Source organism: Lithobates pipiens, unplaced genomic scaffold, assembly GCF_037356315.1.
Source record: "Lithobates pipiens isolate NorthernLeopardFrog02 unplaced genomic scaffold, aLitPip1_a1.2 Scaffold_1, whole genome shotgun sequence".
In the NCBI taxonomy this organism is placed as follows: domain Eukaryota; kingdom Metazoa; phylum Chordata; class Amphibia; order Anura; family Ranidae; genus Lithobates; species Lithobates pipiens.
In genome coordinates, this window is record NW_027507685.1 from 220,615,313 (window position 1) to 220,640,675 (window position 25,363).

Here is a 25,363-nt window from a genome sequence, read left to right on the forward strand (position 1 = left end):
ATATATTGATTGGTTTGCACAAAAGTTATATTGTCTACAAATTATGACATAAATATATATTTAGATATTTTTTTTAATACCAGTAATTGCCGCGATCAGCGACTTATACCGGGACTGCGTTATTGCGGCGAACAATCGGGCACTAACTGACACTTTGTGGGGACCAATGTTAGACCAATATGCATTCTGCTACATGTTTTTGGTAATAAAAATCCCAATAAACATATATTGATTGGTTTGCACAAAAGTTATATCGTCTACAAATTATGACATAAATATATATGGGGCGAACAATCGGGCATTAATTGACACTTTTGACACTTTATGGGGACCAGTGATACCAATACAGTGATCAGTGCTACAAATATGCACTGATACTGTACTAATAACAATGGCTGGGAAGGGGTTAAACATCCAGGATGATCAAAGGGTTAATTGTGTGCCTAACCAGTGTTTATGTGTACTGTGTTGGGTGCTTTTACTAAGGGAATTGATGGATTTTTTTTCCCAAAATGAAGCTCTGCTTTGTTTACAGAGGCAGAGGCTTGTTCTGTGTTTCTGCCCAATGATCGGCAGATGCCAGCGGACATCCAGTGCCCGGCATCTGAAGATCAGCTTTTGCTGTAAATTATCACACCAGAAGTGGCCCACTGGCGGCGCATGCCCCCCTAGGCAGGAGTGCAAAATCACGTGTGAACGCGATTCTGCGCAGGGGGGGCCGCCCTGCAATATATCTGCTATGGCCCGGTCCAGAACTGGATAAAATAAATCAGGTACAGTAGCATAATTTATACTGGTGTGCCAAATAAACAATGAATCACAATGCATGCCCCTATGAAATGCAACATATCAGAAATTGGAGAATCCCCATTTGCGATATATCTTAGGAAGGTTGCAACTTATGTTCTATGTAGTTGAAAATATTGTATATATTTTTCTAACTATGTTCCATGATAGTTTATCAGGCCCGGGGTATTTGACAAGCGTTTGCAGAGTAATCTGTAAAAGGTCTTTGGGCTTTTTAATTCCCCAGAGACTTCTTTGTGCTGAACAGTGTTTGCAGTGCTGTCTCCAAAGCTTCATGAACACTTGCAAGACGTATCAACATTGCCAGTGTTCTGAGAAGTGTTATGCAAGGTTGGAATTGTTAACACAAATTTAAACGAGTCCTTTCAGTCACTGCCCGTCATAGGAGTTCATTATCTGATGCCCAATCATACACAATAGGGCCATTTTAGGGGGGAGCTAATAAACCTGGTAGAATGTTTTTGGATTGTTGGAGTGACGTGGATCATCCAAAGGGGATGTTGACAGTGTCGGCACCAATGCTATACCTGAATAAAAGTGCTAATGAGTCATTTTCTATACTCATGTTATTATTATTATATAGAATTTATAGCGCCCCAACAGTTTGGGCAATGCTTTACAAAATAAAGGGAGACAGTAAAGTTACAATACAATTCAAATAAAAGAGGTTTAGGGCAGGTCCTCTTTTTGAGAACTTACAATCTAAAAGGGAGAGGCAGGTGACAACATTTATTAACTAACTGTGAGGCTATGAGTTGATGGAGAAAATAAAATTTAAATTGTTAGATGGCGGTGGGTAAGCCTCCCTAAATGATGCGCTTTCAAGGAGCGTCTGAAGATGGACAGAGTAAGAGATAACCAAACAGATTGGGTTAAAGAGTTCCAGAGGATGGGAAAGGCTCTGGAGAAGTCCTGGCGGTGAGCAAGTCAGGAGGTGACAAGGCATAGCAGAAGGGTCTTGGAGGAGAGAAGAGACCAGGGTAGGAGATAGCTAAACAGATTTAGGTAGGGAGTACCATAGGTTGGAAGTCGTGGAAGCAAGCATGGGAGGGGACAATTAGGTGGTTAGATAGCAGGAGGTCTTGGGGGGAGAAAAGAGGACAGGGCGATATTTAAAATTTTCAGGAATTGCCTAAAGCTGGACAGAGCAAGGACTAGCCATAGAGATAGGGTAAGGAGTTCTAGTGAGTAGGGGGACTCTGGAGAAGTCCTGGAGCAAAGCATGGGAGGAGGTGACAAGGGTCCTAGGGAGCAGGAAGTAATGGGAAGAGAGAAGAGGACAGTTAGGTTGATATTTCTAGTTTTCATGGATTGTCTAAAGCTAGACAGGGTAGGAGATAACTGGACAGATTGGGGTAGGGAGTACCAGAGGGTGGAAAGACTCTCTATAGACGTCCTGGAGGCAAGCATGGAAGGAGGTGATGAGGTGGTCAGATAGCAGGAGGTCTTGGTAAGAGAGAAGAGGACAGTTGGGGTGATATTTTGAGTTTTCAGGGATTGTCTAAAGCTGGATAGAGTAGGAGATAGCCAAACAGTTTGGTGTAGGGAGTCCCAGTAGATGAGAGAGGATCTGGAGAACTCCTGAAGACAAGCATCGGAAGAAGTGACAAGGGGCCTAGAGAGTAGGAAGTCATGGGAAGTGAGAAGAGAAAAGTCAGGGTGATAATTTGAGTTTTCAGGGATTGTCTGAAGCTGGCTAGAGTAGGAGATAGCCCAACAGTTTGGCGTAGGGAGTCCCAGTAGATGAGAGAGGATCCTGAGAAGTCCTGGAAGCAAGCATCGGAGGAGGTGACAAGTGACTATAGAGACCAGGACGTCTTGGGAAGTGAGAAGAGGTATTGGGAGAACAGAAGAGGATGGTTAGGGTGATATTTCGAAATTTCAGGGATTGGCTAAAGGTAGTAGGAGATAGCCAGACAGATTGGAGTAGGGAGCTCCAGAGTATCAGAGAGACTAATGAAGACCTAGATATGAGCATCAGGGGAGGCGATGAGGGAGATGGAGAGCAGGAGGTCTTGGGAAGAATAAAGCAGACAGGGTGATATTTTGAGATAAGGTTAGTGATGTAGCTGGGGGGAGAGCTGTGAATGGTTTTATGTTGTTAGTATTTTGATTTTATTTATTGGGCGAGTGGAAGCCAGTGGAGGGATTGGCATAGAGGGGCGGTGGACACTGACCAGTTGGTATGGTGGATGCATCTGGCAGCAGCATTTGTGATAGACTGAAGCTTGGATAGCCTGTGTAAACTAGGACTAGGAGGGAGTTGCAACAGTCAAAGTAAAAGATAACAAAGGAGTGAATAAGTATCTGGGTGGTGTCTTTGGTTAGGAATGGGGTTATTTTGGAACTGTTATGGAGGTGAAGGAGGCACCTTCATAACTATATATGTATATAAATGTGTATATATGTTATATGACTTTGATTTTCTCTATCGCAGACAGAAGCACAAAAGAAGCCATTTGTCTCTGTTCCGGCTGTGGCCATCTCATTCATCTCATATTACACGGTAATACCTTGTATAATTTATATGTATATTTTGTGCATCGTGTCTCATTGTATTTTCAGAAAGCATTCATTTCTATCGTTGAAGCTTACCGGGAAGTCATTGAAATGTGAGTTCAGCTTTTTGACGTATGTAGCCCTCCACATTTTCATGATTATAATTCATACCCAGATTAGTGGCCAATCCCTCTAGTGGCTGTATGTATATCATGCAGTGCAGTCGGGATATGTGATGGTCATTTAGGGCCTTTTAGTTCTAAGTGTATCTTAGAAGGGCAGTAAAGCATTGCCATTGTGCAGTACTACTAAGTGCCTGCCCATTTAATGAGCAAATGTGTCTCTTCCCAATGTATTTATTATTTTTAGTTGTTTTTTAACCACTTCCCCCCCGGTTGACATCATATAACATCGGGGACTTGAAGTGGAGATATCTGGATGACGCCTGCAGCTACAGGCATCATCCAGTTTTTTTTTGTTTGTTTTTTTCAACCGACGATTTTCTGTAATGTAAAAGCCATCATAGCAGCTGTTTAGCCACCTGATGGCTTTTACAGGCGGTGGGAAGGGCTGTCCCCCTCATCCTGCCGCCCTCTGGTGTTTTTCTGCAGGCGGCAGTTTACCATAGAGCTGGCCAGGGACCAGATGGTCCCTGGCCAGCTCTATGACCCTCGAAGGCCAGAAGCGACATCATGGCGTCACTTCCACCACCAGCAGATGTAAACGCTGACCACCTTTTTTTTTTTTTTTCTTTTTTTTTTTAGCTGGAAAGCCTGAGATCATGTTTTCTTTTTAATCTCAGGCTTTTCAGCAAAGAGGAGAGATGTGGGGACTTATAGACCCCAGATCTCTCTGTAAAGAGGACCTGTTATGCCCTATTCCTAATACAAGGGATGTTTATATTTCAACAAAAGGGAAAGTGGAAAAAAAAACATTTAAAGCACCCCCATCCCCAAGTGCTTGCACACAAATGCAAACACATACAGCATATGTAAAGGGCGTTCAAACTACACTATCGCCAGGAACATTAAAGTGAGAACAATAATTCTAGCCTATGGAGATTTTTAAGTACCAAATTTTGGCACATTCCACAAGCAAGCGCAATTTAAAATCATGACATGCTAAGTATACGTTTACTCTGCGTAACATAATCTTTCCCATTATACAACAATTTTGTGGTAACTATTATGTTTCAGTTTTTCTTAATTCATGAAAGTATTTTTTTCCCCAAAAAATCACGTTAAAAAATTGCTGCACAAATACCGTGTGACATACAAAAATTGCAAAGACTGCTATTTTATTCCCTAGAGTCTCTCCTATATATCTATAGATATATATAATGTTTGGGGGTTCTAAATAATTTTCTAGTAAAATAATTATGATTTTTACATATAGTAGAGGACTCCCGGTATTGGCTTGGGTGGCAAGTGGTTAAAAAAAAACTATATTTTTGATCTAGCCTACTGCCATGTTATCTGCAGGAAACAATAAAAGCATAACAGCTTTAGACTCCCTCCAGGCGCACAGGACCACAATGTGGCTGCAGCGGCCTGTGTGCTATGGTGGAGCCACTTATTGGTTGGCTTGGCTTGAACGCACTCATTGACAGTACATATCTCACTGCTACAGCTAGGGTGAGAAGCTGGAGGCAGCTTGTAGCTAATGATAAGGGGGGGCCTTATATGTCTCAGGACATACAGGATGTAACATACGTCCACATAATGACCGTTGGATATATCCTGCAAAAGTGTAAATGATAAATCGGTAAGTATGAACCCCAAGGAGGGGTGTGGGGTCCACATAAGGACCAAGGGATGGGCTGACCCGTCAGGTTAAATTATTATTATAGAAACAAGTTTTTTAAAGCATTAAATATGCACCTAGCCCAAATCTACGTCAAGCTTCTCTTTTCTGAAATGTCATGGACTAAACATTTTCTTTAACGGGACATTTCCCCATTTGCATTTTAAAGGACAATTATGTTTCATTCGTTTTTGGTGGACCATGACACAGTCAGTGAATTGCTCTCAGATTACGCCGAGTTTTGCATTGATGCGTGCTGTGATAAAAGATGCCAATTTAGATGTGTTGGAGAAGTCTTTAATTGTCTTCCCTTATCCGTACTTACTTCTCTCCATTGCAGGCCCAGCGTAGAAGACATCCAGAGCTGGAGGCAGTCCCTTGACATCCTGCTTGCTCATCCATGTGAGTAATACAGTGTTTAAAGTAGAATAACGCTTAGCACTGTTTCAGTGTGAATTGGACACGGAAGATAATCCCAGTGCCATTTTTAGAATAAAAAAGTAACATCTTTTCTGTAAAACCATAAATGCGTACCTTCTGTAGGGCCCTTGCGTTAGATTTTGGTGCCAGAAGATTGATTGTTGTATAGAGCTTCTGATGCAGAGCCCAGTGCTCTGCCCTAAGGTTTCCCCACACTTCTCCACCTTCTTCCCTGACACTAATCCTCACACTAACTTTACCTGTAACCTTAAAGTAGAACTAAAAGCAAAACTTTTATTTTCATTTTGGGTAGAGTAAGGAAGGGTTATAACTAGGGTTGCACCGATACTAGTATCGGCAGGGGCGGACTGACCATTTGGGCACTCGGGCGCTGCCCGAGGGCCCCATGCCACTAAGGGGCCCCATCAGGGTTGCCAGCCTCAATAAAACCAGGGACAGGATGTAAAAAATCTGTGTTTTTTTTTTTTAAATCCCAAGATTATAGCTGCCCCACCTCCACCAGTACCTTTTCAGTGTGTGTATTGTGTGTCTGTGTGTGTATACTGTGTGGCCCCATAATCTCCTATTGCCTGGGGGCCCCATAATCTCCTATTGCCTGGGGGCCCCATAATCTCCTATTGCCTGGGGGCCCCATAATCTCCTATTGCCCGGGGGCCCCATAATCTCCTATTGCCCGGGGGCCCCATAATCTCCTATTGCCCGGGGGCCCCATAATCTCCTATTGCCCGGGGGCCCCATAATCTCTTATTGCCCGGGGGGCCCCATAATCTCTTATTGCCCGGGGGGCCCCATAATCTCTTATTGCCCGGGGGGCCCATAATCTCTTATTGCCCGGGGGGCCCCATAATCTCTTATTGCCCGGGGGCCCCATAATCTCTTATTGCCCGGGGGGCCCCATAATCTCTTATTGCCCGGGGGCCCCATAATCTCTTATTGCCCGGGGGCCCCATAATCTCTTATTGCCCGGGGGCCCCATAATCTCTTATTGCCCGGGGGCCCCATAATCTCCTATTGCCTGGGGGCCCCATTATCTTCTCCTATTGCCCGGGGGCCCCATGAATTGTCAGTCTGCCCCTGAGTATCGGTATCGGCACCGATACCAAGTATTTGCACAAGTATCGGTACTCGTGCAAATGCACCGATACCTGAAACCGATACTTTCAGGCTCGGTTCTTTGAGCTGTCAGTGAGTCTCCCCTGTTGACAGCTAAAGTGTTAAAAAGTCTGGTAATTGGAGCTGTGAAAAAAAAAAAAACAGCTGGCAAAGTTTATTAACAAGGTTGCTCAGCCTCTGAGACATTGTTTCTTCCACTGCAGATCAAAGGGATGAACAAATGTTCCTCTGTTTAACCCCTTGTTAACCCTTAAAGAGGAAGTAAAGCCTCCGAAAAAAAAATACACCCCCAAATCGGCCCTCAATTGCCTCTTCCGAGGCCGCCATCTATCCTGGAGCGACTTACGGGTATCGCGGCTCTGACGCTGTGACTGGCCAGAGCTGCGATGACGTCACTCCCGTGCATGCGCGCTGGTGCTGCATGATCGCTGTTAGAAATGGCACACTCGGTGCGCCTGAGCCCGATGTCTACGGCGCATGTGCTGTAGACATCGATGCCGCTATTTCTGCAAATGTCTCCTAAACCTTTTAGGTTTGGGAGATATTTCTTGCACCTACAGGTAAACCTTAATCTAGGCTTATCTGTAGGTTAAAGTGGTTTGAATGGGTTTACAACCATTTTAATATACTCTAATCGGCCTTAATTAACTCCCTATTCTCCTCCATTTAATTATTATTTTCCTGCTTTTTTTTTTTTCACGTTTATTTTATAAACGATAAACAATTAAAACTCTTTTTTGTTTGCTTTGTTAGTGAATATTTTTGCACATATATATTAACATATATTTACACATTTCACATTGAAAAAGCGCAAAATTAAAAACAAAAATCAATTTATTTAATTTGTAAATAACTTTTCAATGCTTTGTACCATTGCTGACAGTTGAAGTGAAAACAAAACAGTTGCAGTGGTTATTGGTAATTGGCATCGGCGAATACTAAAAAAAAAAAAGTATCAGTGCATCCCTAGTTACAACCACTCTCACACGTTTTTTTTTTTTTTGCCATCTGTCTCTCATAGGGGAGATTTCCCTTCACTTCCTGTCCCATAGCCATAACAGGAAGTGAGAGGGAATCCCTCCAAAGTAAGGGAATCCCTGGTTGTCATCTAAATCACCAGATCTAGTGTCCCCAATACAAAGATTTACCCACTATTACGGTTTTTGGATTTTCTTTTAGGCTGGGGTCACACGCATTGCTGTGCAGATCACATGCAATGTCTGTGCGATGCAAATTCAGCCATTCAGATTTGTATTCGGCCTAAAATGGTGCAGAACCCTTTTATTTTTTATTTTTTTGGCCACATACTAGCCGAATATGACAGATTTACCAGAAAACAAAGGGTCAAGGGTCACGGCGCTTCCGTCTTCCTTCCAGGTTTGCGGCCTTGGGCCGTATGAATGGTGAGCCGCGATGAGTCACGGCCTCGGCACAGAGCGCTGAAGGAATGGCACGAGTATCCTTTTCCTTCCTTTATTATTACATTTTTTTTAATTACTATTATTTTGTATTTTTCTATTATTTTTTAACACTTAAAAAAAATGTTTTAACCTTATCTGTTTATACACAAACCCCCTATATGATAGCTCTGGGCAGGTGACAGGTACTCTTTATGGCTACCTCGGTCTACCCCAGCTTTAAAAACGCCCAAGACAAATCCCATTCATTTCAATGGCCACTGTTCACATCTGAGCGTTCTGTCGCCTGAAGCAAAACGCTCGTCGCTCAAAAAAGTACAGGAGCTTTATTTTTTTTGGCAGATTACAGGCGTTTTCTGCTTTTTAAATTGGTGACCTTTTGACCTGTACAAAATCGTGGCAAAAGTTGCGTGACTTTCTGCCTTAAAACGAAACACCGAGGTGTGAACAGAACCTAAAAGCAGGGATTTTAATTTCATTTATTTGCACTGACCACTCATCACCCACATAGGTAAGTGCAGCGTAAAAAGGAACTTAAGGCCCGTACACACGGTCAGACTTTTTGACAACAAACATGCAAATTAGCTGTTTTGGAGCAACATCCGACTGTGTGTATGCTCCATCGGACAAACTTTTTCTGTTTTCATCGGACTTTTGTTGGCTGTGCGAACGGACAAACTTTCTGACAACAAAAGTCCGATGGAGCAAAGTCCGACCGTGTGTACGCAAAAGCATCGGACTTTTGTACAAGGTACAAACACGCATGCTCAGAACCAATGCAAAAGATCAGACTACAATACAGAAGTTGACCAAAGGTGGCGCTGGAGTCATTGAACGTCCTCTCTTGAAGTGGCGTCCGTACGTTGTGACGTCACTACGTTCATGTTTGTTGTCAAAAAGTCCGACCGTGTGTATGCAATACAAACTTGTGGACCACGCCCTTTGTACAAAAGTCCACGGAAAAGTTTGTACAAAGTCCGACCGTGTGTATGAGGCTTTACACTTTAAGTAAACCTAACACCTTGTTTGCATACTTCTGCATTGTCATACTCTGCGTTCGTACCACAATTCCCTGATTCGGTACTCATGCTTCAGGCGGATTGATTTGTACAATAAAAAAATAAAACTTATTTAAGCCTCCTCTCTTTTCCTCTCAACTAAATATATCGGTTGGTTGTTTTAGTAATTTTTGGCAGCTCCTTATCCTGAGGGAATGCATAGAGATGATATTTCCAGTGAACTGGACAACTCCGGCTGCAAATGTCAATGATCTTGTGTATAGGAGGCTCCTACCCTGCTGAGCAGCCCCTGCCCTGTATGCATTTCTTGTGTAGTCAGAGCCCCCCCCCTTACACTTACCTGAGCCCAAACTCGATCCAGAGATGTGCACTGATGGGCGCTGATACGCTGCACTGATGGGCGCTGATACGCTGCACTGATGGGCGCTGATACGCTGCACTGATGGGCGCTGATACGCTGCACTGATGGGCGCTGACACGCTGCACTGATGGGCGCTGACACGCTACACTGGCGGGCGCTGACACGCTGCACTGGCGGGCGCTGACACGCTGCACTGGCGGGCGCTGACACGCTGCACTGGCGGGCGCTGACACGCTGCACTGGCGGGCGCTGACACGCTGCACTGGCGGGCTCTGACACGCTGCACTGGCGGGCACTGACACGCTGCACTGGCGGGCACTGACACGCTGCACTGGCGGGCACTGATATACTGCACTGATATGCTGCACTGGTGGGCACTGACTCGTTGCAATGATTGCCACTGATGCGCTGCACTGATGGACACTGATTTGCACTAATGGGGCTGAACTGATAATCAGTGCCCTCATTATCAATGTAAATGTCCCCTGTCAAAGGAGAGGGCTTTCCTTTCCTCCCGCCGTGACAGCGAAGGGGAAAGGAAATGCTGATAACCAGCATTTGTTTACATGTAACCAGCTGGGATTGGCCCTTTACTTCGATCTGTGATCAGCTATGTCCAAAGGATGCGCTCCCCGGGAATGCGTGGGGGGGAGGGGTTCTCGGGGGACATCAATAGTCTCCCTCCCAGAACTGGACGTCCGCGCTAGAGCCGTCTTTCAGCTATAGCGCAGGTTGCAAGTGGGAGGTGGATATGAACGACTGACCAAAAACCCAGGCGCCATTTCTAGTTGCCATGGCATTTGTCAATATGGCACATTGACTTGTGTGATATTATTTATTTTATAATTTATTACAGATACTTGTCTAGCGCTGGCAGTTTACCCAGAACTTTACATATATATTGTACATTCACATCAGTCCCTGCCCTCAAGGAACTCACATTCATACACATGCCAGGGCCAATTTAGACAGGATCCAATCGACCTACCAGCATTTCTTTGGAGTGCGTCTTTACAATAAATAATGGAAATTCATCCTTGGAGTGTTGGCGATTTCCTATCCTAGATTTCTGGTTAGGGCCACTTCACACCAGAATGCAGTGCAGGAAAAGACGTATTCCATGTGCGTTTCCCGTACTGCGCTCAAAATGCACCACCTTTGTGATCGGCTGTAAGTGGCAAAGCATTGTTAATGGCACCCCAAACACAGATTGCAAATGCAGTGCATTTGCGGGCACCAAATTGCATGGTACAGCAGTAAGACTGTTTTTGTAAACCGTAGCAACAAAGCCCCCCATTCACTCTAGTGCGGTTCGTTGTGCGTCTGCTGTCACGCGAATATGGAAATCACATTGTCTATGGTGCCTATTCATATCAGTGCAAAAGTGTAAGGAGATTTTTGAAAAGGTGGAGTTTCTTTTGGTGCTACACGGTGCACTTTTGGTCCCATAGGCTTAAGTGGGATTGCATGAAAGACACATGTACATGTGTTCTTCTTTGGCATGCTTTGAGTGCGTTTTTGTATTTTTACTTAAAATGGTTGTAAAGGCTCAAGGTTTTTTACCTTTGTGTATTTTATGCATGAAGGTAAAAAAAAACCTTCTCTGTGCAGCAGCCACCCTAATACTCAGATGAGCCCCATCTTGATCCAGCGATGAGCATGAGAGCAGCTGCTCACCCGGGTCTTTTCTTCTTCATTGACTGAGACAGCAGCAAGAGTCATTGGTTGCCTCTACTGTCAATCACAGCCAGTGAGCCAATGTGGAGAGAGCGGGGCCGAGCCATGCTCTGTGTGTGAATGGAAACACAAAGCAGTGGCTTGGGAGTGAACCTGCTCCGGTGCCCCCAGAGCAAGCTGCTTGCTTTGGGGGCAGGAGAGAGGGGCCGGGAGCGCTGGAGGGGCACCCCAGAAGAGGAGGACCGGGGGGCTGCTCTGTGCAAAACCATTACACAGATGCCTATAATATCACTTTAAGGCTTCGTGCACACTGGATTTTTTTTTTAACGCGGCTGTTAAGGGCATTTGTCATTTTTATTTCCTGCCTCTAAATGCGCCAGGCTTTTTAGCCTATGTGTCCAGTTTATAGAGATCCAACCGCCAAGACCTAAATTGTTGCCAACATCCCAATTAGAACAGTATTATAAAAGAAGTACCCCCAAAAAGATACTAGGGACTTTGGAGGCAAAAAATCAACAATATATGAAAAAAATATATAGAAATGTATTATAGTAAAATACAACAACAAAAAATTACATATATAGCATAAGCCAAATAGTATGTATATAGTATTATATAAAGCAAACGCAAATCCTTCAGTATTACGCCCATTGTGTTTCTGGATGTAGAGTCCTTTCTTCAGGGGCATTTCATTTGAAGTAATATTGATATTCTATAATGAGATAAATTCACACATGAGATTCATATTAACCACTTTCAGACCGGACCATTTTGCTGGCTTAAGACCAGACCACTTTTTGCGATTCGGCACTGCGTCGCTTTAACTGACAATTGCGCGGTCGTGCGACGTGGCTCCCAAACAAAATTTACGTCCTTTTTTTCCCACAAATAGAGCTTTCTTTTGGTGGTATTTGATCACCCCTGCGGTTTAAATTTTTTGCGCTATAAACAAAAATAGAGTGACAATTTTGAAAAAAATGCATTATTTTTTTTACTTTTTGTTATAATAAATATCCCCCAAAAATATATAAAAAAACATTTTCTTCCCTCAGTTTAGGCTGATACGTATTCTTCTACATATTTTTGGTAAAAAAAAACGCAATAAGCGATTATTGATTGGTTTGCGCAAAAGTTATAGCGTTTACAAAATAGGGGATAGTTTTATGGCATTTTTATTAATTTTTTTTTTTTTTACTAATAATGGCGGCGATCAGCGATTTTTATGGTGACTGCGACATTATGGCGGACACATCGGACATTTTTGACACATTTTTGTTATACAGCAATCAGTGCTATACAAATGCAGTGATTCCTGTGTAAATGACACTGCCAGCAAAGGGGTTAACCAGGGGGTGGCAGTGTAGGGGTTAAGTGTTCCTAGGGGCATGTTACTAACTGTGGGGGGCTGGGCTTTGTTTTAGTGAACACTGATCTCTGCTCCAATCACATGGAACAGAGATCAGCGTCACTTGTTGCTAGGCAGAACGGGGAGATGCTGTTTACAATGGCATCTCCCAGTTCAGCCGCCCCGTGAGACAATCGCGGATATCCCTGCGGCAATCAAGTCCGTGGGACCCTCGACCAGACTCACGGGGGTCCCAACCGGCCTGCAAGCGTGCCGCCGGCGGCGCGCATGCGATGGCAGGGCGGCATTTAAAAATGGACGTACCTGTACGCCAATATGCCTGCCCGTGCCATTCTGCCGACGTACATCGGCGTGTGCGCCGGTCGGGAACTGGTTAAGGGTTACAGGGGATGAGCATCATTGAAGCCAAGTAAAAAAAAACGTAGCAGTCAGATAAAGAAAAAGAAAAAAGAACCTGCCACAAAGAGTGTGGCCAAGATGGAAAATGACATAATTACTGCAAACGGGTACGGGTGGGTGCGACACTTGAGGAAGATTGTTGACCCTTCAATGGAAAAGGAGGAGACTCTTTCCAAAGAGTCTCCTTCTTTTCCTTTGGAGGGTCAACAATCTTCTTCCCCTGTAACCCTTAGAGCCAGTTCACACAGGTACAACCTGGGATCCGACTTCAGGTCGCCCCAAGTTGCGCTGTTGCGAAAATCAGTGGTAGTGAATGGAGTCATCTTAATGTACACTGCAGCAGTCGCTCCGACTTCAAAAAAGGTTCCTGTACGACTTCAAACCGATGTCTAGGTGACTTGTACCCATTGATTTCAATGGAAGAGTCGGATCTCCATCTATATTGAAGCGACAATGTCGCCTCTCTAATAATAAAAACCGGCATGGATTCCCCTCCAAGGGCAAACCAGGCCCTTAGGTCTGGTATGGATTTTAAGGGGAACCCACTACGCAGTAAAAACGGCCTGGGGGGTCACCCAAAAATCCATACCAGACCCTTATCCGAGCATGCAGCCCGGCCAGTCAGGAAAGGGGGTGGGGACGAGCGAGCACCCTGCGGCCCCCCCCCACCACCTTGTCCCCATGTTGATGAGGACAAGGGCCTCTTCCAAACAACCCTGGCCATTGGTTGTCAGGGTCTGCGGGCAGGGAATCCGGAAGCCCCCTTTAATAATGGTGGCATGCTGGGACTGTGACATCATAAGGGGCAGGGTCACCATGTGACATCACCCAATGACCACGCCCCATGCCTATATAAGTCGCTGCACACTACTCACACGGCATTACAGCGGGAGAGCGTTGTCTCAGCATCGCAGGAAGAGAAGAGGGAAGAAGACCACACAGAAGACCGGGCCACCGCTAGCAAAAGAGCTGGAAGAACATAGTGGAGGAGCCGGCAGAAGAACCGGAGAGAAGAAGAGGCTGGACACCGGAAGAAGAGGCCGAAGAGAGCAGAGGAGTCGGAAGAGAGTATCAAGCATTTTTTTTTTTCTGCCGAAATGCCACCAACAGGAAAGGTGTCTAGGGAAGATAAGAAAACTTTCAGTGTGCATGAGGCCTAAAATGTAGTCTTCCTCCTAGCAACAGTGATGTCACAGCAGATATTGCTAGTGATTAGTAAAAAAACAAAACGCACAATGCCGCATGAAATATATGCTACATTAATGTACTGGAAGAAGCATGATTATGCAGCGGCAGTAGCATGAACCCGGGCTTTCTCTAAAATACTTGTTGTTCCCAAACTGCTTAATACAGTTATTTCCTGTGACCGTCAGCACCATCTAGTGGCCAATATGCAGTATTTTCTTCTGAAATACCTCAATATGATAAATACCACATAGTAGCCTTTAGATGGAGCTGATGAACATAGGAAATAACCGTATTAAGTAAAATATGGTCCAGATTAATGAGAGCTGGGCGTTTTTTTTTTTTTGTTTTTTTAAACAAACCCCTAAAATAATCGTAAACCATAAATTAATGAAATTTTGTTTGCTACAACACTGTTCATAAAAAAACAGCTACTGCTTTTTTTCATTAAAGCGGAGGTTCACACAAAAATCGAACCTCCGCTTTTCGGAACCCCACCCCCCCCCCCTCCGGTGTCACAATTTCAGGGGAGAGGGGGGTGCAGATACCTGTCTAAGACGCCCACGGGAGTCTACACCTCTTCCCGTCCCCTTGCGCTGTCTGCTGGGACACACACAGGTCCCAGGAGACAGCGGGGACCAGTTGGGACATGCAGCGTGACTTGCCCATGCGCAGTAGGGAACCGGGAAGTGAAGCCGCAACGCTTCATTTCCTGATTCCCCCACCGAGGATGGCGGCGGCAGCAGCCGAGAGCCGATCGATTGATCGGCTCGGCTGCCGATATCGCAGGCACCTTGGACAGGTAAGTGTCCATTTATTAAAGGTCAGCAGCTGCAGTATTTGTAGCTGCTGGCTTTTAATAATTCTCCCACTTTAAAGTGCATTAAAAAAAACATTTTGAGAAAAAAACATTTTTGCTCACCTCTTTAATGCCTGTTGCTAAGGGGTCCCTCGTAATCTGCAGTGAGTGCTCCCACAGTTACAATGCCAGCGCCGCCAAGCAGAGGGGGAGACGAGCGGGGCTTCGATCCCTCGCATCTCTGGACCCTTGGACAGATAAGTGTCCAATTATTAAAAGTCAGCAGCTGCAGTATTTGTGGCTGCTGACTTTTATTTAATTTTTTTATTTTTTAAGCGGAACTCCACTTTAAATGCTTGTTTTCAATTGTTTGTTGCATCTCGGTGCTGCTGATTTTCTGCAGCCTAGTCACAGCTACTTCCTATTTACATGCACTCCAGTGATGGCTGCATGGCATTTCTTTAGCCATGTTTACTAATGGTGACAACAGTGGTCCATGCTGGTGTAATGTATTCTGAAACTTGTTGTTTCTATCAGAGGCCCATGTGACAACACTGGAGCTCAATTGGGAGACCGGGACAGGGCGTTGTCACCCCATAACAAGAAGTGCCTAAACAACTACCTTCTTAACAGGAAAAGTTGCAGACTCACACTGGCTGATGCTCCCCTGCAGCAGAGATCATGTGATCAGATGCCTAGGCTTTTGGTCATGTAACAAGCAGTGTAGGGAGGCTGGAGCTGCAGTTTCCCCAGGAGAGGTAATTATTTCAGCCCTTCTTTTTACTCTTTATGTATCTATTCCAGGAAACCCGCTAACAGGTTTAATTTCACATTGGCTCATTGACTTAACATTGATTTCAGAGAGAATTCTTTCCATTGCTTCTCTGCTATGTAGCAACACAAATATTCCTGCCTGCTGTCGTCATTGTTACCTTGCTTGAAATCATATCATTATAACACTCTGTCCGGTTCCCTGTCCAACATGGGGATTTCATCCAGCCTGGCTTGTAATTACCAGCAGTTATAACTGGCAGGGGCTATTGTCCATGGTTGCAATTGTTTCTTTGTTGCACGATCACCGACAAAGCTTTTCTATGATGCCAAGGCTGCTGTGGGACTACAAGCCCCAGCATGCACACATTCTACTGATCTTTTAGTAGAAAAACATGTTACATAGTTACATAGTTAGTAAGGTTGAATAAAGACACCAGTCCATCCAGTTCAACCTGAGTGAGTCTCTACAATTGTCCCTATCCCTGTACATTGCACACTCACATCAGTCCCTACCCTCAAGGAGCCCACAATCCAAGGTCCCCATTCATATACTAGGGCCAATTTTGGACAGAAGCCAATGAACCTACCAGCATGTTTTTGGAGTGTGGGAGGAAACCGGAGTACCTGGAGGAAACCCACGGAGGCACGGGGAGAACATACAAACTCCAGGCAGGTAGTGTCGTGGTTGGGATGCGATCCAGCGACCCTTTTTACTGCTAGGCGAGAGTGCTAACCACTACACCACTGTGGTGCCGCATGTCCCGTCATGCCCTGTGACTTTTAGTTAGAGTGCCACAGCAGAATGCTTTTCGTGAGGACCAGCCCTTACATTGTTCTAGCTATCTCCTTGGACTACATAACACCTCCACCTTTATGTTATGGGGAAAAATATGTTTAATGTGCGGTCCCCTATATATCACAGTGCCTCCTTTACTGTGCAGTCCCTTTTATATCACAGTGCCTCCTTTACTGTGCAGTCCCTTTTATATCACAGTGCCTCCTTTACTGTGCAGTCCCTTTTATATCACAGTGCCTCCTTTACTGTGCAGTCCCCTATATATCACAGTGCCTCCTTTACAGCATTATTATTATTATACAGGATTTATATAGCGCCAACAGTTTACACAGCGCTTTACAATATAAAAGGGAGACAATACAGTTATAATACAATAAAATACAAGAGAATTGAGAGGGCCCTGCTCAGAAGAGCTTACAATCTAATAGGGTAGGGCAAGTGGTACAAAAGGTTGTAACTGTGGGGAATGAGCTGATGGAAGTGGTAGGAGATTAGTTGGAGACGTGATAGGCTTTCCTGAAGAGATGAGTTTTTAGGGATCACTTGAAGGTAGCAAGAGTAGGGGATAGCCCGACAGGTTGAGATGGCAAGTTCCAGAGGATGGGAGAGGCTCTGGAGAAATCTTGGAGACGAGCATGGGAGGAGGAGACGAGAGAGCTTGAGATTAGGAGGTCTTGAGAAGAGCGGAGGGTGGACGATTTGGATGATATTTGGAGACAAGATTGGTGCTGTAGTTCGGGGCAGAGTTGTGAATGGCTTTGTATGTTGGTTAGTATTTTGAATTTAATTCGCTGGATGATTGGGAACCAGTGTAGGGATTGGAGGAGAGGGTGAGATGAGAAGGGAGTTGGAATAGTCAAGGCGAGAGATAACAAGGGAGTGAATGAGGAGCTTGGTGGTTTCATTTGTTAAAAAGGGGCGAATTTTAGAGACGTTACAAGGGTGAATTCTACAGACCTTTGACAACGATTGGACTTGGGGCTGAAAGGACAAGTCAGAGTCTAGGATTACACCAAGTACCCCGGCGTGATGGGAGGGACTGATGGTTGAATTGTTGATTTTGATGGAAAAGTCATGGAGGGGGCACGTGTGTGTGCGGGGGGGGATATTAATAGCTACGTTTTAGAAAGATTTAGCTTAAGGAAGTGGTGTGACGTCCATGCTGATATGTCAGTTAGTAAGTTAGTAATGTGAGAGGAGACTGAAGGAGTGAGGTGAGGAGTAGACAGATAGATTTGGGTGTCATCGGCATATAAGTGGTATTGGAGGCCGTGGGCGGTTATCAAGTAGCCAAGGGAGGAGGTGTAGATAGAGAAGAGAAGGGGTCCAAGAACAGAGCCTTGGGGGACCCCCACAGAAAGGGGTAATGTAGAGGAGGAGACAGTTGTAGGTGACACTGAAGGAGCGCTGTGATAGGTAGGCAGAGAACCAGGATAGAGCAGAATCTCGTAAGCCAAGGGAATGGAGTTTATTGAGAAGGAACGAGTGGTCAATAGTATGAAAGGCCACAGAGAGGTCCAGTAGTAGGAGTATGGAGTAGTGGCCATTGGTTTTAGCAGTTAGTAAATCGTTAGTGAGTTTTAGGAAGGCAGTTTCCGTGGGGAGCTGTGAGCGAAAGCCAGACTGTAAGGGTTCAAGAATGTTATTTTCACTGAGGTAGGAGCCAAGACTAATGCCCCGTACACACGATCGGATATTCCGACAACAAAATCCATGGATTTTTTCCGACGGATGTTGGCTCAAACTTGTCTTGCACACACACGGTCACACAAAGTTGGCTGGAAATTGCGAACATCAAGAATGTGATGACGTACTAGACGTACGACGAGCCAAGAAAAATAAAATTCAATAACCAGTGTGGCTTTTCTGCTTGATTCCGAGCATGCGTGGAACTTTGTGTGTCAGAATTGTGCACACACGAAAGAAATTTCCGGATTTTGTTGTCAGAAAATTTGAGAACCAGATCTCACGTTTTGTGCGATGGAAATTCTGATAGAAACTGTCCAATGGAGCCTACGCATGGTCGGAATTTCCGAGAACGAGCTCCGATTGCACATTTGCCATCGGAAAATGAAAGAAAGGAAAGAACCGTGTGTGACGGGGCAATAAGCATTCTTGAAGTTTAGAGGTGAATGGTAGCAATGAGAGGGGTCCTAAGTTGTTCAGGTTGGTGGGGTCCAGTGAGAGCTTTTTAAGTATGGGAGTGATCTGCGCATGAGCATAGCTCCCCTTTACATCACAGTTCCCCCTTTACAGAGCAGTCCTCATAACATTAATGAAAAGTGGACTGTACTGTAAAGGGGGCACTGTGATGTAAAGGGGACTCCACTATAAAGGGGCACTTTGATGTAAATGGGACTATACTGTAAAGGGGGCACTGTGAGGTAAATGGGTACTGTAAATAAAAAGGGCACTGTAAAGTAAAGGGGTACTGTAAAGGGGGCTCTGTGATTTAAAGGGGGCACTGTAAAGGGGGCACTGTAAAGTAAAGGGTACTTTAAAGGTGCACTGTGATGTAAAGGGATACTGTAAAGGGGGCACTGTGATGTAAAGGGGTACTGTAAAGGGGGCACGGTACTGTAAAGGGGGCACTGTAAAGTAAAGGGTACTGTAAAGGTGCACTGTGATGTAAAGAGGATTGTACTGTAAAGGGGGCACTGTAAAGTAAAGGGGTACTGTAAAGGGGGCACTGTAAAGTAAAGGGGTACTGTAAAGGGGGCAATGTGATGTAAAGGGGCACCGTGATGTAAAGGGGGCACTGTAAAATAAAGGGGTACTGTAAAGGGGGCACTGTAAAGTAAAGGGTACTGTAAAGGTGCACTGTGATGTAAATGGGTACTTTAAAGGGGGCACTGTGATGTAAAGGGGCACCGTGATGTAAAGGGGGCACTGTAAAATAAAGGGGTACTGTAAAGGGGGCACTGTAAAGTAAAGGGTACTGTAAAGGTGCACTGTGATGTAAATGGGTACTTTAAATGGGGCACTGTGATGTAAAGGAGACTATACTATAAAGGGGCACTTTGATGTAAAGGGGTGCCGTGATGTGAAGGAATATTGTGGACACTGATACAAAGGGGGGACTGTGCTGTAAATGGGGGTTGTGGTATGAAGGGGGGCTGAGGACAGACTCCATAAATATCCCATCCCCCGACCCATCAACATTCCCCCTCCCCAGTCCCTGAGAAAATTGGCTGCCATTAAACCGTTCCCTGATGCCAAAAAGGTTGGGGCCGCCGTTGTAGCGCATATTACCCAAAGATAATCACCGGGTTTTGGCTCCTCGCAATACAGATAGATTATGAATGGTGCTAATTGTGAGTCTATGAGCGGAGCAGAAGACTGGAGCCATCTGAGGCTGGAGATATAAAAAGAACATTTCATCTGAACAAATACCGAATTATGAGAAAAATACTTTCCACGGCTGAGTAAGTATTTCATGCGAACCCAAAACGAGTGCGTGATTATAGACCGTGTCATCGATGTGAGAACAAATAACTCGTACAATGTGGTGACAGCTCCTACATAGTGAAGTAGGAAACAGAATGACAGCACTGGAGCTCGCAACTTCAGGGCTCATTCACACGAGCAGATGGAGGGACATAAAAGCAAACAGTTGAGATTCAGTTTTACTGTCCCCTGACCTCCCACCTAATGACAGAAATCCAGAACCTCTGGGCTGTACCTTTGTGGCAAAAATTAAATCACATGTTGCGTTCAGCAGCAGATACTGCATCCAACGCAATGCAGTCAAATGAATGCACACAATTGCAGCGTTGCGGGTTGGCATTTTGAGGGTTACCATAGGAGGTGAGGTGGCAATATATTGCCTCCTCACTTCCCATCAGACACCCTCTAAAAAGTGTTTTGACCATGGATCCCTTTTCAGAGGAGTGGCAGTATAGCCACACATACTAAGAAACAAGCCGCTAACAGCTGCCCCATTATATTGGCCCACAGGGCCATGTTTGGACACAGCTGAGCCTTTTATGTTAAAATATTATTTTTTCCAAGCTAGCACTGTAATTATAATTAAAAGGTGTTCTATGTTGCTAGGGCTAAAAATATAGGTATGTATTGATTTAAAAAAAAAAGTTGTAGCGTTTTTTTTTTTTGTCCTGTGAAACCGTGTTTACGTTTGTTCTGTAGAAATGTGGGGAAAACGCGAATGTTATTAGGCTACTTTTCCTCCAGGTCAAATGCACTTCATAGAGCGAATCTGGAAAATACCGCTTTATGGCCCCTAGATGGAGCTGATGATCATAGTAACTAAATATGGACAGCTCCATCATGTGGCCATAATGTGGTATTTTGCTTTTATTTTTTATTTTTTTATTTATTTTTTAATAATTACACCCCATAGTGTCTTTACTGGTGCCACAATGGCTTTGTGGCACAGGCTTTGTGCAGCTTAGTGATAGTATCACTGCTACGTTTACAAGGTAATATCTGTGCACAATGTGGATTATCCTTTGTGGCTGTTAAGAAATATATTAGTCACTTGCCGACTGCCCCATAGCACATTTACTGCTACAGAGCTGCTGCTCAGAGTCACATATATACACATGATTCTGCACTTCCTGGTTTTGGGCGCGAGTACGAGCCGCGGGGGCTTGCTCGCGCTCTGATTTTACACAGCGGGACCTGATCAGTGGGTCCCGCGGACCCGATGTCCACCGGCACCTGCTGATTGTTCGATACACAGGCAGAACGACAGTCTGCCTATGTAAACAAGGCAGATTGCTGCTCTGTCAGTACAGAAGGCATGGATCCTTTGCTCCTATGAAACAGCAATGTCGATCCATGCCTTCTCCTAGTAAAAGCACCTCCCACGCTACACTGAATCACATGTTAGGCACACAGTTAACCCTTTGATCGCCCCTAGATGTTAACCTCTTCTCTGCCAGTGTCATTAGTATAGTGACAGTGCAAATTTTTAGCACCGATCACTGTATTAGTGTCACTGGTTCCCAAAAAAGTGTCAGTGTCCGATTTATCCACCGCAATATTGCAGTCCCACTATAAGTCGCTGATTACCACCATTACTAATAAAATAAAATAAAAAGGCTAGTGCAATAAAAAAATTAAAAATCCCTAAATACAGCCCATAGTTTATAGACGCTATAACTTTTGCGCAAACCAATCAATATACGCTTATTGGGATTTTTTTTAACCGAAAATATTTAGCAGAATACATATTTTCCTAAATTGATGAAGAAATTCTATTTTTTACTTTTTTAGAGCAGAAAGTAAAAAATATTGTTTTTCTTTTCAAAATCGTCGCTCTTTTTTTTTTTTTTATAGCGCAAAAAAACAAAAACGCAGAGGTGATCAAATACCACCAAAAGAAAGCTCTATTTGTGGGTGAAAAAGGACATCAATTTTATTTGGGTACAGCGTCACATGACTGCGAAATTGTCAGTTAAAGTACCTCAGTGCTGTATCGCAAAAAATGGCCTGGTCAGGGAAAGGGGGGTAGGTCCGTCTTCTGAAGCTGAAGTGGTTAAAAAGCTTTAGCGCCTGGAGTTCCGTTTTATATCGGTACTGACAAATGCTACTCAGCCTATGATTGGTTTGTGAAGGAGCAGCAGGTAACTGATGAAGTCATGTTTGGTTGTTCCTTCATGTCTCTAAGCTCCCTGTGTACCCATTGTGAACTATGCAGTTGGATTTACTTATGCCGCATACACACGACCGGACAGAAAAGGTCAGACGGAATCATTCCGTCAGATATTACGATCGTGTGTGGGCTTCATCTGACTTTTTTCTTAAAAAATTCAGACGGACCTAGAAATAGAACATGTTTCAAATCTGTCCGACGGAATCAATTTTTATCGGGAAAAACGTTCGTCTGTATGCTGGTCCGATGGACCAAATACGACGCAAGGGCAGCTATTGGACCTTTTCTGCCGGAAAGTCCGGTCGCGTGTACGCGGCATTACAGTACTGCTTTTTCCTCTTACATTCAGGCTTCGTTCGCACCAGTACATTGCGGGAATGCTCTCAAAATTGCGCACTTTCCCACAATGCACAAGAACAAGCTGCCCCTTTGCATATATACGCAGCTGTGCTATTAATTCTTACTGGCACCCCCAACGCATCTTTCAAACGCGCACGCCATGCATTCTAGTGCATGTACTGCATTTTTTTTTTACATTTTCTGCCCATTTCTCAAGCATAGGGCAGCCTACTGAATTTAATGGGAATGGCAGGAATACACAAAAGGCACACAAAACTTGGTCGCACCCCCATGGTGTGAATGGAGCCTCACAGTCTTGGATAGCAGGAGGCTTCACTTTACACTGGATTTAAAAGTTCTTAATTTTGTTGCTCGGCATCGTTTGCCTGTTTATGCCAGTGCCCAGCATCCGGCAACAATGAGACAGCTGGGGTGCCAACTATCCATCCGCATGCAGCTTTTTATTGATATCCTGGATTGAGGGTACCAAGCGGGGCTTTTTTTCTCAGAGAATAGGTGCAGGAACTCCGACCTTCACCCTTCGTTTCTGCTCCCTACCCACACCTGAACACCATTCCTTGGTTCCGACCTCGCAGTGCTGCCCATTTTAAAGAATACAGAACCAAGTATCATTTTTGCTACTAAGTGATTTGCACTGAATTTGTTAATGATAACAAAGAAAAGACAGTAAAATAGATCCCCTGCAGTGAGCAACAATGGACTCTCAGCAACAGTAGACCCTCACCCCAGCAAAAATAGAGCCCCCACACAACAATAGAAAACCCCCCGCAACAAAATACCACCCCAGCAACAATAGACCCCTGACAGCAACAACAGATGTCCCAGCAGACTTCATCAATAAACCCTCCAGGAGTCATCAACAATAGACCTCTACCTCAACGGTAGATCCCCAGAAACATAAGACCCCCCACTAGCAACAATAGATCTACCCAGCAACAATAGACCTCCATGCAAAAATAGATCCCCATCAGTGACAATAGATCCCCCAGCAGCAAGCATCAATAGACCTTCCAGCACTCCTTGCCATTACATACATTCATTGCTGGAGGTGCCAGAACTGCATTCCTGCTAAAAAAAAGCCCTGGCGCCAAGTTTTTGCAGGTACCATAAGGGGTGTCTGCATTTTAGCTGTCTTGTTTTTTTGTTCACCTTCGTGATAGTGACAGGTTCTCTTTAATAGCGCTGTGTGCCAGGAATGCTGGATTTGCCATATTATAGCAGCTGGAGAGTGGTAGACCAATGTTCAAAAAAAAAAAATGTCTATGTAACCTGATTCTTCTATGGCACTAAGTGCTTATTACTGTAGACATAACCTTTAGAACAGTCTCAAGTGCCACCACTAAAACCTTCACATAAATAGTAACTCCCTGTGAGCCAACACAGCCTTAAAAAGGACCGGTCATCAGTACTAAACCAGTGAAATCAACAATGTGAATGTTTACTATAGTGACAGGGTTAGGGCACTTAAAGTGGTGTTGCCACCAAAAAATAAAAAAGTGTTTAAAATTATTTTAAAAAAAATAAATAAATAAATAATTGGGAAAAAAATTTTTTTACTCACCTCTAAATACCTGATGCTAGGGGGTCCCTCGTAGTCTGCCTTCTTCCTTGCCCGGGCTGGTGACATCACTTCCCCTCGCGCAGGACAGTCACCTGGGACCTGTCACGTGTCCCAGATGACTGTGCGGCATATCACGGCGCCCTGCGCCGCTCACGCATGCGCAGTGAGCGCCCGGCTGTGAAGCCACAGCCGAGTGCCCACAGTACGAATGACGGCGCGGCAAGCGGAGCAGGGAACAAGGGGGGGCTTCGTTCACCCGCATCGCTGGACCCTGAGAAAGGCAAGTGTCCGAAGTCAGCAGCTGCAGTATTTGTAGCTGCTCACTTTTAATTTTTTTTATTTTATTTTTTTTAGGGGCACCCCACTTTAAGTGGGTTTTTAATCAATAGCTGCCTAGAAACGCACTCCTGCAGCAACTCATTGCCCACAGTTATGGCCGAATGCCAGGCCATTGTGTACAGGCAAAGCTCCGAAACTACTTTGAAGAAGTGGCAAAAAATCCTGCTGCAGGGCATCTGCCTGTACTTTTTAATTTTTTTTAGAGCTCAGCAGAACTTGTCGTTTTTCAATCAACTAAATACATTCAATACAAATGGTGTGCAAATCATTAAAGTTTTAGAGTTTTCTTTAGAAAGCAGCCACAGCCTGAGTAGAAAAACCTATTCCCTGCCAGCATGCTGCAGGGCTGTTGCGGAAGCAGGGGTCTTTCTGTAGGGATCCAACATGCCCCCTTCTGAGTTAGAACTCTCCAATCATCAGGTAGTTGTTTTTTTCTCAAACAAAAAGTATTTATTGAGCAGAAGAAATAAAACATACATATTCTAAAGCAACATAAGTATATAAAGATTGTAGATATTAACATACATGTATTTATGTCAATGTTCACCGCACTTTCTGCATTGATCTTCATCTTGCATACAGTGGGGGGGGGGGGGGAATTATTTGATCCCCTACAGATTTTGTAAGTTTGACAATTTACAAAGAAATTAAGGGTCTATAATTGTTTTCATAGGTCTGCCCTAAATGATAAAGAAAATAGCAACCAAAAATGCAGAAAAAAACCACAGGATACAAATGTTATAAACTGAGTTGCAGTTCAGTGAGTAAAATAAGTATTTTATCCCCAACCAACAATTCTGGCTACGGTATGTTATCATATGGTACACAGATTAGTCCTGTCAATTTAAGAAGGTGGTCCGAGCGACAACTTGTTATGTGTATAAAAGACACCTTACCCACAGAATCTCTTTCTTCCATTCAAACCTCATCACCTCCCATGCTCGCCTCCAGGACTTTTCCAAAGCCTCTCCAATCCTATGGAATGCCCTACCCCAATCTGTCCCCCTATCTCCTACTTTATTAGCTTTT

At 44.4% G+C, this 25,363-nt stretch overlaps 1 protein-coding gene across 3 annotated transcripts in view; it reads left to right on the forward strand.

Moving 5' to 3' along the window:
- The window catches only part of LOC143983383 (regulator of G-protein signaling 3-like), a 257,050-nt gene that overhangs the window by 186,699 nt on the left and 44,988 nt on the right, over positions 1 to 25,363 (forward strand). For all 3 annotated transcript variants that reach the window (XM_077483018.1, XM_077483037.1, XM_077483027.1), the window contains exons 4-5: positions 3,245 to 3,313; positions 5,450 to 5,511. In XM_077483018.1, the coding sequence (XP_077339144.1) occupies positions 3,245 to 3,313; positions 5,450 to 5,511 (131 nt within the window). The remainder of the gene's footprint in view (positions 1 to 3,244; positions 3,314 to 5,449; positions 5,512 to 25,363) is intronic.